This window comes from Meles meles, chromosome 3 (assembly GCF_922984935.1).
Source record: "Meles meles chromosome 3, mMelMel3.1 paternal haplotype, whole genome shotgun sequence".
NCBI lineage: Eukaryota > Metazoa > Chordata > Mammalia > Carnivora > Mustelidae > Meles > Meles meles.
In genome coordinates this window covers 59,317,307-59,331,457 of record NC_060068.1, presented here as the reverse complement: position 1 = coordinate 59,331,457, position 14,151 = coordinate 59,317,307, and the positions used below count along the sequence as shown (strand labels likewise).

Here is a 14,151-nt window from a genome sequence, read left to right as displayed (position 1 = left end):
TTTTTTATTTACTTGACAGAGAGAGACCACAAGTAGACAGAGAGGCAGGCAGAGAGAGAGAGGGAAGCAGGCTCACCGCCGAGCAGAGAGCCTGATGCGGGACTCGATCCCAGGACCCTGAGATCATGACCTGAGCGGAAGGTCTCAGCGGCTTAACTCACTGAGCCACCCAGGCATCCCTGTCTTACAGAAATTTAACAACAAAATATTTTAAACACAGGTCTTCTACATTCCTGAGTATAACAGAACATCTTTAATGTGTTCACTCTTAGGGAAAATTGATATTAAAAAAAAAAAGTGGACAATAAAAGTTCAGCAAAATTTCAGGGGCACCTGGGGCCTCAGTTCGCTAAGTGTCCGCCTTGGGCTCAGGTCAAGATACCAGGTCCAGGGATTGAGCCCTGTGTAGGGTTCCCTACTCATTGGGGAGCCTGCTTCTCCCTCTCCCTCTGCTCCTCCCTGGGCTCATGCTCTCTCTTTCTTTCTCTCAAATAAATAAATAAAATCTTTAAAAAGAAAAAAAGAAGTTCAGCAAAATTTCTAAGGGTACCACATTGCCTAACTCTTGAGATAAATTACATAATTATTAAATGCAGATAAGACTATGTGTTCTTCCAATATTGTTTTATAGGCTCAATGATTATTTATTCTGTTAGAGCAGTATTTGCATTTTTAAACTGAAAGAAGGGTGAAAGGAAATCCTGAATGTCTCCAGTATGTTTTTTTTCTTATACTGAACTAAACTTTTAGTTTCCATGTTAGGGCTTACATCTATGCATGGAATATTATTTGAGCTAAGATTCCTGGTGTAGGATTCAAGAAAAACTGAAAATAATTACAATGAGTGAGCAATATTGTGGCTTCAATGCTTAACATTTTTTTGAAAACAGTAAGGAAAGGTTAGGGTCTTTTTTTTTCCTCCCTAGCAAGCTGTAGTAATTTTTTATTTTATTTTTTAAAGAATTTTAGTTATTGGGGCACGTGGGTGACTCAGTGGGTTAAAGCCTCTGCCTTCGGCTCAGGTCATGATCCCAGGGTCCTGGGATCGAGCCCCGCATCTCTCTTTGCCTACTTGTGATCTCTGTCTGTCAAATAAATAAATAAATAATCTTTAAAAAAAAAAGAATTTTAATTATTAAATTAAGAGACAGAAAACATGCACAAGCGTGGGGAATGGGAGAGGAAGAGGGAGAGGGACAAGCAGACTTCTTGCTGAGCACAGAGCCCAACTCAGGCTAGATCCTAGGAACCCTGGGATCATGACCTGAGCCCAAGGCAGACACCTAATGAACTGAGCCACTGAGGGATCGCATGTTTTGGATTATAGATGTAATGGAGTATAAAAATTTCTGTGGATTTGCTAAGTCTAGTTGTTATTCACACTGTAGGTATATGAATAAAAGAAAACTAGTCTTAAATATAATTAACTAAATGTCATTGGAAGCATGAAAAACTTTGAGTGAACTGAATATTTTCATTATCACCAAGAAGAACATATATGCTTTTGCTCAGATAACTGACGTAAGTGAAGAGAGTTAACAAAATTATTTCAAAATGAGAGATAGAAAGGAAATTCAGTTTAATTTCTGGGTTCTAAAGAAACATGAATCAACCAAAGCTAAAATTTAATATTCAGGCTGTCTCAATACTAGTTTTCCTGCTAAGTGATCAAATCGTTACCAGATATTTAAAGCAAGGGGTTGTGTTTTCTGTGTGTGACTGAAAGAGCAACAACAACAACAAGGATCCGTTATCGGTCTTTAACTGTCATTCTGTGGGCATAAGGTAACTTTTGAAACCCTATTAATAAGCAAAAATCTAAATTCAGCAACTGTTTTAAGGTTAACGATAACTGAAAGAATCTGAAAATATGTTTCACTTTCAGTGAGACTAAAAATCTTAGTCATAAAGATTATTTTTTGTTAGCCAATGCTGGTTTAAACTGAAAGGCTGGTTGAGACTGTTCAACTAACAGGAACAGATTCTATACAGAAACTTTTCAACTGAATTTTCAACTAGAACTTCCCTTTCAACATCACACATCACTTGAAATAGCAGCTGCAGAGTTCCAGAGAATTAATTTACTAAACATTGTTTTCACTTGTGAAATGTTAAATATAGCTAACCTATCACCAGGTGCCACTCTTTCTTCTCTGTAGGTTTCTTGTCAACAACGAGCATACGTGCTGCGGCAACTAAAATTTAATCTAAATGACACTGTTGACTCCATCAGCGAGCATTGTTAAGACAAATCTTACAGCTGGAATGCATCACAAGTTGAGAAGCAAATTGGGTTATGATACATCTATTAGGAATCAGGTTTTGCAAACTTTGGACTTTAGACAAAAATCCCCAAATCAATGCAATTGTTACTAACGTGATTTACTAAAAAGAAATTTTAAAAGGTTTAAGAAGCACCGAGTGTTTCATTATACCTACAAAAAAGCAGAGAGGACACACAATTTTTTGTCTCAAAGATTACTTTCGCAAGGCAACAGTCTTCAAAGCAGTGGAAGAACGTAACCTGTAGCTTGTTAGGGCTTCTGAGCTTAGGGTCCCAGCTGTTACGAAAAGATATTCTAGTATCAAAGAAAAATCCTACGCAGCCAAATGAAAAGGCAAAATGGTCTCAAAATGCTTGGAGAAAAGCATTTCTTTTAGTTTAATTTGCTCCGCAGAAGGCCATTTGATTATTTGACCCAGAATTTAGTAGTACTGGATGAATAATATATTTTATTATTTTGGAGCAGAAAAACTCTCCACTCTGTGTACTTCATAAGGCTACAGTTTTAGGATTAACATAGAATCCTCCAAGAAATTTGTTTCATGATAAGAGCTTTGGTTCTAGTTAGGCCTAGCTTTGAAGCTTGACTCTGCCACTAACAAATTCTGTGACCCACGATGTTCTCCTCTGGCTACTTATTAACAAAGTAAGTAGAAGAACTGCATGTGGACCTTTCTTTAAAGTAAATCCATACCTGCAACAGCAAGTTCTTTTTGGTAGAAAAGCATATATAAATTTGCGATTATGTTTAGTCAACCTGCAAGTTTGATCTGTTTGAAAACCTTCACAGGTGATGACATTGACTCGAAAATACTCTAATTATGATGTGTGTTGATGCGTAGCTGAGCTCATACATCTCTATGTGTCCACATTTGGTATTTTTTAAAATTTTTTTAATTTAATTTAACTTTTTTCAGTGTTCCAAAGAAACAATGAACTTTGGAGCATATTTGGTATTTTGATTCCTTGGGTTTCTATTCAACATATGAAGAATGAGGGGGGAAAAAGATAAGAAACAACCTAAAGATGGGGAAGAAAGGGTGAAGTCACAAGTGCTGGGCAAGACCAAATACTCTCTTTGTACAATGTTTATAGATTTACTCACAAACATCTGATGCATCTTAAATATGTTCTTTTTTTTTTTAAATTTTATTTATTTATCTGACAGAAAAAGAGAGAGAGCACAAGCAGGGGGAGCAGAAGAGGGAGAAGAAGGCTTCCCGCTGGGTGGGAAGCCGGATCTGGGGGCTAGATCTCAGGACCTTGGGATCATGACTTGAATCAAAGGCAAATATTCAACTGACTGAGCCACCCAGAAGCCACAGGTGTGCCATTTCTTAGCTTACAGTAACAAAGAACAAACTACTAGCAGTAAAATCAAGTCCTTAACCAAGGTAATTATTTTAATTGTGAAGTTGGCTGTGGAATGGATAAACTCTTCTAAATCACTGATGAATTTCCAAAGCACAATGAAGGTGGAACCACCTCTCTCAAAAAACTCCCCAGAGGTACGGTTGCTTGATGAACATACATGAATTAATTCTTGATGTGTTTACGAAAGTACCAGAGTATATATAGGGCTGAAAAAATTAGTAATAAGAAAAAAATCATTTCTACAAATGTAGGGAAAAACAACTTATCATCAGTGACTGTTTCACATGTTAATGCAAATAGATAAATAATTTATTAAGAATGTCACAAGAGCATTATAAGTTTAATGAGATTTTTAAAATGAGCAAGATTTGTAAGCATGGTTTAATCATGTAAGATCAAAATTGATTAGTTGTAGTATCTTAATCAAAACTTCAAAGTAGAATTTAAAAAAAAACTTATAAAATATGCTGACATCCACTCACAGAGACCGAGTAATGTGGTTCTTCATAAATGTTATAGATGTGGGGAAGAAATAAAGAAAGATAATAATCCAAATTAGTTTATGGTAAGTTTCTGGCATGAAAAACAAGAGCTAAGCTAACAATCAGACATTTTCATATACTAAATTTTTTATAACAGGTGTCAAGCTGTTAAATACAAGTCACTAATGCTATAGGCAATTTTAATTTTTATGAACTGTTTTCATGTTGTAGAATAAGAGTTTTACAAATTTATTATTTCCTTGTAAGGAAGTGACAAATTTTATATGTATAATTCAATGTTTGCTCAATGTTTTATTGTTTACTTCTTTCTCTCTTAAGAAGAATCATGTGACGAGAGTACTAACATTTCATATATATTATCATCTGTTATAATTGAAAACAGATCACCTTCACAGATATGAATGCAATCTTCATTAATTTGTAAAACTGCAATAATGATTTGCTTGGCTCAATACATGTTTAATACCCTTAACTTGAATATATTAAAAATAGCAGAATGTACCTCTGTAGCCTCATTTTTGTATAGATACTAGGAAGGCATGGCCATATATGTTAATTAAATTATTGCTAATTACTTTTTGAGTTTACTTATTAGACTTTACCTTATCTAATATTTAGATATATTAAACTATTAACATTTCTTAATTTACTTTACTTTCTTCCATTACTTTCCTTTACCTGATCTATACTGCCTTACCTAATTGGCTCACTTCTTGCCAAATCTTTCAGTTTGAAAGTTCCTTTTGAGACAGCCTTATAGATCAAAAATTTCCCTTTAAATCACCCATATTTCTCTCTTTCCAATATCTACCTCCAAGAAATGTGAATCCTTATTCTGTTCTAAAGTAAACCAAGCCTGTACTTATGACCTCATGTACTCCCATATTCTGTAGCTTTTCTCTCATAATTATCTCTTTTAGGGTTTCTAAATTCAAATGTGTATTTAGGGAAGTGAGATAGTGAGGAAGATAATATGTGTCAAGAAAGAAGGGAACCCCAGGTGGAAAAATGTTAAGCTGGAGGGATCATGGGTAGAGCTGACCTCAGCCAACTAGTTCTCAGAAGGCATACAGGTCCAGAGTTGTCAAATTTTTCATTTTCTTAAGAGTATAGAGAAAGTTTTCTTTTATAAGGAATCTCCTAATTTTAATTTTAATCCTGGTTTTAAGGGTTTTTATTTATCCAGTTGAAATAAATCTTGTTTACTGACCATTTTCTACACCAAAGACACCAATTTATAAACTCTGTCTTTAGACCTTACTCATCTCCTCATTCTTGTACTCTGCCTACAAATACACAAAATTTCCTATAATTAAAAGCAACCAAGTACACACTATTTGACATTGCCATGGTCTAATTCCTGTTTCCCATTCCAGCCACTTCCAAAGCTTCAAAACAAATGAATTCCTGCATTTCCCTGGCACCCATCTTTTTAAAAAAATTTCCAGTCTTTCAAGTGTATTTCCACAGGGAGTGAGTGTCTTTGCCACAGTGCATTTTAGGAACTGCAGTGCATACTGTGAAGATGAGTATTAGCAGACTCTTCCTGCAAGTTGCTCATGATCTACATTACATGGAGGTATGATCCAAGAAATGAGTAGACAGAAACACAGACAAACAGATCAACAGCTTATCCTCATAACCACTTACAAAATCTGGGCGGTAATGTTTGTTCACTGAATAAGTAGCCTTTTGCCAATATGAAATTGCAATGATTTTATTATATAAAGGATCGTTCTCTGAGTTTGATTTACTCTGATTTCAACATATCAACCAATATAGCACTGTAGGTATAGGAAAACATGATGTGTTTGCATCCTCCATGCTCAGGAAGGTCTGACCCTAAACTTATTTGTTGTAGAATTGTGCTAGAAGAAAATAAGATATAATAGATACATGCAGGCATGGAGTTTGATTTCAAGAGCTTGTTTCAGGCAAAATGCCAAAATCTTACAAAGAATAAAGCAGTACTCAAGAAAATTTATTTTCTGACTTTTGCCAATTTAGGATATAATTATTGAGACTTTTATTACAGAAACTCACATGGAAATACACATTTATAGAGTAAATAAAATTTATTTGAATAGTCAGCAAAATAGGAGTTGAACAGGTTCTACTTTCATCCAGTACGAAAAGACACAGATAGTTATGAAGATTTAATAAAGAAGTTAAAGATAATTCTCAGAATATATGTCCATCCTGAGGAATAGAATAAAAAGTCTATTAAATGTTAGTATTCTGTTGAATATTTTATTCTATTAGAATAAAGACAGTATATTCAAAACTCACATATTCTTCCTTAAATTTCTGACTGCATAATGATTTCAGTTTTATGGTTTCATATCCTTCATTGATCAACATTAAGTAGAGCTGGTTCACTCTTTTTATTAAAGGATTCATACCTAAACTATAAATCAAGCATTCAACATAAGTTTGCCAAGCCCAATGTATTTGAGAACATGATGTGAAATTTATTACAGCTTATTAGAGAAACTCACCTTATTTCCAGGACCAAAGAGGAATTGATTTTCCAACCTTCTACAGAGTGCTGGAAGATTGAAGAGCCAGCCTTTCGAATGATTTTATCAGAACTGTTGACAAGGGATCGACTCAAACACAGTTCACCATCTCTGAAACAAAACAAAAATGCCAGCTCTGTGAAAGAAAGAAGCATTTTAGCTAAGTAGCATAATACATAATTTGATTTGGATTACTCGTGACAACTTTTTCTACATGGTTAGAAGAGGTATGAGATTGAGGAAAGGTATTATGAGAAGTAAGAGACTATGACTTTATCAGGATATCTTTACACTTACTCTCTTTGAAATAAAAACACTTTTTACATAAAGAAAAGCCTTTGTGGTATTTAAAGAAAAAAAAAATTGTCTTCAAACTCTATCCTCCCTCCCTGTTGTGCTTAGACAATAGAGACAGGAAGTTTGGCCACTTCTCTTGCATCTGTATAATTGTGACTCCCAAGATTGCAATTTTATTTTTACAATGAAAAGAGATTTTGTTTTGGAGTATCAGGTGATCTGGGCATGCTGGTGATTCTTTCACTTGCTAACCTATATGTCCTTGGATAATATTCTCTTTCTAGGCCACAGTGGCCTTGCCTTATCTTGAAAATTGCAATAACATTATCTGCCATGCAATGACTTTGTGAGAATTCAGCAGGAGTCTGTATGGGAAAGTAATTTATAAAGCACTATAGAAGTGCTAATTCCCAAAATTACACTGAGTCTCAAATCATCTCAACAATGAGACACTTTCCTGACAGTTGGTGGTGGGAAGACAGAGACTGTAATGAGGAGAAAGAAAACTCATTCAGTAGTCATTTTTAATGGTATTTTCTATTACATCACATACACAAAATCAACTGTGCCATCCTTTTCAATCAATGCTGTCAGGCAAGCATATAGGTGGCATGGTGGTGCTGGTCATGTTGATGATAGTGACAGATAACCTATGATAGCATTTGTATCACCAGGACAGTTACAGCGAAACCAGTTTATTGTTCAATAGACTATTTTCTTAGTAATTTTAGCCACAAATCCAGACTCACAGAAACAAAATGCTACCCGTTTATGGTACAGCCCTTCCAGTACATGTATTTATTTCTTTACATGTTACCTCTTTTTTTAAATCTCAGAAATAGAGTTAAAAAGTAATACGACTATTTGCTCAGTCACAAAGTCTAAAACTGTGTTTATTATGTAGGCAATCCTCTCCTACTATCAATGGAAACATTGCCTGTGTAACAGCTGTTAGATGAATTCTGTAATTAGAGGCTTATAGTTTGGTATTTTGGTTTGCATTCTTTTTTAAACATGTAGTTCCAATGTGAAGCACTCAAAGCATCATATGCAACTACTCCTTGTGAAATTTAGAACTCTATAAAAATCAGTATTTTAAACTATCCGACTGATGAAAAGGATACATTTGCATGCCTATGCATGGTCAATAATCATCATCTTATAGAGGTCATTTAAGATGCTAGGAAGCATAGGCTGCAATTTATTACTCAGTGGCCCAGAAGTCAATTTTTATATTACGTGTTTAATGGTAATAACTAGATATGAATGAGAACATGAATATATGCAGAAGCTAACCTTCACACTTTTGGAGATGCCTTCAAGAATATGGGTACAAACTCTCACCATTTCTAAGGGTAGAGATTTTTTTCCTATCTTCATCTTGTTAACTGGATTGTTAATACCATCTTTTTCTAACCACAGAGTGTCATAATTATAACAATTATTTTTTACCCCAATAAACTTCTCATAGAAGTAAAAATACACATGGGCTGGCATTTTTAAATATCTGTGGAAGATTGTTTCACTTACATACAGCTAATGGCACATTTTGCATGGCAAAATAATTGCTGTGATATACTTAGTTATATGGAGGCTTTTCAGAACCTCCAAGGCTTAAAAAAAAGAGTGCTTTAAACGTCTAAATCAGTTTCATATTAATGAAATACTACCATATTACTCCACTCTTTGAACCATTTTCATTGAACTGACAACAAACCAAAATTCAGTTTCATTCCTGGAAAGAACTTTGAACAAAAATAGCTACCACTAGCGCCACTTCTTGAAGTAGATGGAATTCCTATGTAAGAAGGCTAGGCTTAGTGCTGTCAGAGTCTCTGGAGCAAATTTCTTTGCATAAAGTTAAATGGGTCTCATGGGATGTTTCCATTTGTGACCTTGGTAGTATTCTGACTTAGAAAGGGTTTTCCTTCAATGCAAGGCATGAAGGATGTTGCCACCCCCCGGTACTTTTTCATTCCAGATCAAACACAATTACTAAACAGCTGCCCTGAAAACATTTCTTGCACAGGGGCTATACACAGGAAGATCCCACATACACTTCTAAGCAGAAAATCACAAAGCGCATCAGGGAAATAAGGCAGCATAAAGCAGGATATCTTATAAAGTATTCCTGCTTATGTTGAGCTAAGAAAACCTACTTACAATGATAGTAGTGACACAAATTAATCATTAGTTATGCTAGTTTTTACAAATATTTTTCTCTTTGAAATATGAGTTGCCAGGCATTACTACAACTTATTCTATTAATTCTGGAGTATGTAACAAATATAATTACCTGTGTTTCTTGAGATTAGGTCCCAAAAGCCCTGCATTCAACCCCACTAAAAATTCTTCATAACTTGGCTTTGGAATGAATGTGATCCCCATGGACTAGGTTAAATTTCCTCCTTATTATAAAATTATGAAAGTCATTCAAAAGAAAACTAAGTCTGAGTGCCAATGGCAGGCAATTTGGTGATTTCATTCCCTACGTGTCAAAAAACTAAAAATAAAGATGAGATGTATTACCTTAACCTACTGCCTACAGTTTTCAGTAGAATTCCAAATGAAGCATACAAAGTGAAGATCCTGGGTTTCCTGATTGGTAAAAGTGTGCTCTACCCTAGCGTCAACTGGAACTAACTTTGCTGACAATGGCAGTATTCTAACTATGAATGCTTATATCTACTGTCAGTAGTATAAGTTTCAGAATTAATATGGACAATTATTCAGTGAGAAAAAGAACACAGTTAAATTAAAAAGGAAATCTCTAAATGATAAGAAAATTAGTTTCATTTGTGATCAAAGAGCACAGTATGTGTCAAGTTTTAAAGACTTGCAATTAAAACAAATAGTTGTGTGATATTAAAGTTTATGCCACACTCTCAAATACACTACCTTATTAAACGAGCACACCCACATGTTTTTATTTGTAGGACCCTTAAGTTAACACCATTATACCCAAAGAGTGCACAAAGTCAGTGAACTCATGGGCCAATGGTGAGGCAAGTGTCATTTTTCCCATTATGGAAAAAAATATACATATATATGTATATATGTATGTATGTCAAGAATAAACCACATTATAGCCCCATGCCTTTTGAGTTAAAACTTTATTAACTAGTAATCATACCAGGCAATTAATAGGGTTGCATGAAAGGATACATTTTCAATAATTACTTGACCCATTCTCAATTCCTTAGAAAAACCATGTTTTTAGGGTGCCTGTGTGGCTCAGTCACTTAAGTGTCTGCCTTTGGCTCAGGTCATGATCCCAGGGTTTTGGGATTGGGTCCCACATCAGCTCCCTGCTCAGCGGGGAGTCTGCCTCTACCTCTGCTGCTCCCCCTGTTTGTACTCTCTCTCTCTCTCTGTTAAACAAATAAATAAAATCTTTTAAAAAATGCTTTTAGTATTTCTCTGCAGGTATGAGAATGTGGATGGAACGCAGGAAAGTTGTGCCGGTGTTCTCTTTTCCTCTGCGTGGAATGACTGTTCCATATTGTATATAAGAACAACGCTGCACTGACTCTAGATGGGACCTCCAGTTAAAGGGGGGGGGGGGGCGGGGGTGCCTATTGGAAATGGTAGCAGGGAAACTAAATATGAGGGGGGTTTTTCTTGGCGGGGGTGGGGGGAGGATTCTAAGGTACAAGGACTGAACCTATTGCCCACTCTCAAGTCGCGCAGTGCCTCCCAAAGGTCAGAGGCTGCCTGTTACCTCACTTCTGAATATCAGACCAGGGCTCTGGGGCCCAAGCTCCACTTACTCATCTCAGAACGAGCCCCTCTAAACGGCCTGGGGTTGACATAAAGTCAAAGAGATCACTGGGTCGTTGGTTGAGTCAACTCCACCAGAAGCACTATTTGGAAGTTGAAACGAAATCACGAAGCGAACGTTTCCTCTGGAGGGAAAACGGAAAGAGCGCTCCGGGGACTGGCTGGGTCCGCAGTCTCCGAGCAGCGCCAAGTCCGCCAAGGGAGGGCAGAGGCGGGCGCGGGGCCGCCGGGGCCCGGGAGCTGCAGGGCGCCAGAAGCGCGGCGCCCGCAGGCGGCTCTCAGCCCTTCCCCCGCACCACCGTAATTGCGGGCTTTAATTAAGGAGGAGGAGCCCGGCTGCCGACTGAGACGTAGAAGTGATTTTTTTTTTTTAAAGCGGGGACCTGACTTCCGAAATAGACTCTAACCTGTCCCCGCACTCGATCTCCCACCCTCGCGGCCAGCTCTCGCGGAGGAGCGGAGATAGCCGGTGCGTGCGCACCTCGCTTCCTGTTTGATTAACGCACGCACCCGCCTCCTTCTTTCTCCGAGGAGCAGGGGAGCAACAGCAGCGCAGCCCCGAGAGGGGGCGAGCGGAACCCAGCCGCGCTAGCCCGACCGCGGCGCGTGCCTGCGCCGCCCGCTCCTCGTCTGCGCCCGCCCGCCCGCGGCGTCCAGGGAAGGGCCGCAGGACAAATGTTGCCCGGGAAACGTGGAGCGTCCCAGGTCGGTTGTTCCCCTGGGAGGGACCCGGGGTGCGCTTCCTGGCGGCGGTTTGGGGAGGCCCGGAGAGGGCTCCTGGACTGCATGGGGCGCCTCCTGTCGCTCACTGGTCCGCCCACTCCTGCTCCTTAGCTAGCAGAGGGCCCGAACCCTCGGAGTTCTGGCCGGGCTTGGCGGCTTTGTCTGGGCTCACGCTCGCGTTCCGTTCGGAGCCCACCAGCCCGGAAGGGAACAAAGAGCCTCGACCCCCCACGCCCAACCTCCGCCTCTCCCCCACGCGCCGCTTTATCGCCTTCCCCGAGACCCCTTTGTCTGCCTGGGAAGCGCAGGTCTGCCGTGGATACCCACGCCCCCGCCCAAAGTCCTGCTTTGCTGACAATTGAGCTCGGCTGCGTTTTCAAGCCACCCACTCTCTGTGTACACGACCTCATACAGTTAGGCTTTTCTTTTTCTTTTTTTTTTTTTTTTCCTTTTCCAGAATAGACCGTTTGTAGATTTGTCGATGCATAACGACCATCCCTCTCATTCTTTATTAGCTTTTTCATTCCCTTCCAGTCCCTTTCGACTGTACTTCTGCTATCTTAGTTTTCTATAAAACAGCAAATCCTTTAAGTATAAGCTTCCGTCTTGCTCACCTAAATACTCATTACTTAGGGAGCAGCAGGAATATTAAATGGAGTGCTTGAAGTTTGTGTGTGTGTGTGTGCACGCGTGCACGTTTTACCAGTCCTTACATGCACATACACACGCGCGCGCGCACACACACACTGGCAAGGGCTCTATCTTCGTTTTGATAAATGTCAGGGAACATAAAAACCAGGCTGGCATCGGCCAGCGTGGAGTTTCCGATAGCGGACGCCTCCGGATAAGGGAGGATTTCCGAAACAGGACTTTGAACAGAGTTGACAACCAGGTTCACATCCTCAGAAAACGCTTCCAAGCTATGTAAGCAACACAAAGTTGCAGCCACCTCCCGGGTAAACTTCAAAGCAACAGAGGCCAGGGGAAGGGAGGAAGGAAGTGCGATATTTAGAGAACTTACTGGGTGGGGGAAGCTTCTGAACTCATTTAGACAAACTGTAGAAATAGCAGAAATATAGTCTGTGTGAAGCTACAGTACCCGGTTTCTAAAACTGTAACCATGACGCCCATGCGTTTTACCCACAGAAGAGCAAATAGGGAAGAATCCTTGCTTGTATTGGAGTTTCTAATTCAAATGATACACAGATCTACCCAACGCCAAAGAAGAGGTAAGAAACAGAGGAGACACATTTCTGCTTTCTGGGCTTTAACTTCAGCCTTTTAGGAAGCTGGCTCTCTCTACTATCTCCTTAGAGCGATAGGGCAGAGAAAGAAGGAAGCACAACCACATGGGCAATGAAGACATCTCTCCTGAGTTCTGCCCAGGGCTTAAAAGGACAAGGGCACACGTTCTTTGTTGACACTTCTGCAGTGACTTCTCCTTGGGCGTGCGAACCCCAGCGCCAGCAAAACTGTCACTACCACCACACAGGGCAAGTTGAACTCACACTGGGAACATGCCCTGGAGAAGCACACACACCTCGACAACAGCCTTTGTTATTTAATTCATGAGACTCAACACACAAAAGCTCATCCCAACACACATGCTATCCCAACCCTCACTCTACGGACTATATTCCCATTTCAATTATGGCTTGACTTTTTTTGTTTTGTTTTGTTATATCCTGAAATGAAGCTTTGCATTTACCCGATGAGTTGCGTCTCCTGGTGCTCCTCAGTTCTTGCTATTTCTTTTGTCTTATAAAAGATCAGGAGCAGACTTATCGTGCAGATCGTCCACCTCTTCCTAATGGAGCGCATCTTGGGTGCCCGGGAAAGTCCTGGTTGCCCCAGCTCCCTCACCTTCTCTTCATAGAAAGGCTCCGTTTTGGGGAGAAACAGTCGCGGGGGAAAATCTGTAAAATTCGAGGAGAACGTGGAGCCGGGATCTCAGGAACAGGTCGCAGGGGTCCTCTGCGTCCGAGCTCCCGCTGGTCCTTGAGCGCTGCCCAGCGCTCTCCCTCCGGGTTCCCGCCAGCCCTGCCCCGGTCGCTCCGCGCCGCCTCCCTGGGGCTCAGGTTTCTTCTCAGATGAGACACCTTGTACATTGGAGGTGGCGGCCGCTTCTGCAGCTGGGTTCGGGGGCGTCACTGGCCCTTCCCTTTTCCTAGCAGGGAAATGATGAGCAAAACCAGCCAATCACCAGACTGAGGGGGCGGAGGCTGCGGTTGCCTCGCCTGCTGTCGGCTGCTTGGAGAGTAACGTCGCCGGCGCTGACTGCACAGTGCCGGGAGAGGAAGCTTACAAGCTCGCAGTCGTGTACACACACACACACACACACACACACACACACTCGCCCGCACGCACGCACCAGCACTCGCACACCAAGGGGAGAATGCAGCGCGCCAGAAGGAATTCAGGTCGCCTTTCGGGGAAACCAAAGCATCATCTCTCCGGACGAGCGCCAAGATGGTCTGTCCTTATCCGCGTGGCGAGGACATCTCAGCTGGGGACAGATGAGAAACGCAGCTTGCTGGAGAGATGCTTCATTTTCGTTTTCGTATACAGTGGAGGTGGGGGTGTGTGTGCAGAAGGGGTAGCTTCTTCCTGGCGCCTTTGCTGAACATACACATTCGGACATACACACGTGAACGCGCATATACACGCCCTC

General features: G+C 40.2%; 1 protein-coding gene across 1 annotated transcript in view; it reads right to left on the bottom strand.

The window, feature by feature from the left end:
- Positions 1–13,611, bottom strand: part of ST8SIA4 (ST8 alpha-N-acetyl-neuraminide alpha-2,8-sialyltransferase 4) — a 103,047-nt gene extending 89,436 nt beyond the window's left edge. Inside the window, 4 exon segments of the mRNA XM_046000674.1 lie at positions 6,660–6,791; positions 13,189–13,379; positions 13,381–13,467; positions 13,469–13,611. Coding sequence (XP_045856630.1) covers positions 6,660–6,791; positions 13,189–13,379; positions 13,381–13,467; positions 13,469–13,588 — 530 coding nt within the window. The 5' untranslated portion in view covers positions 13,589–13,611.
- Between the last annotated feature and the right edge of the window lie 540 nt (positions 13,612–14,151).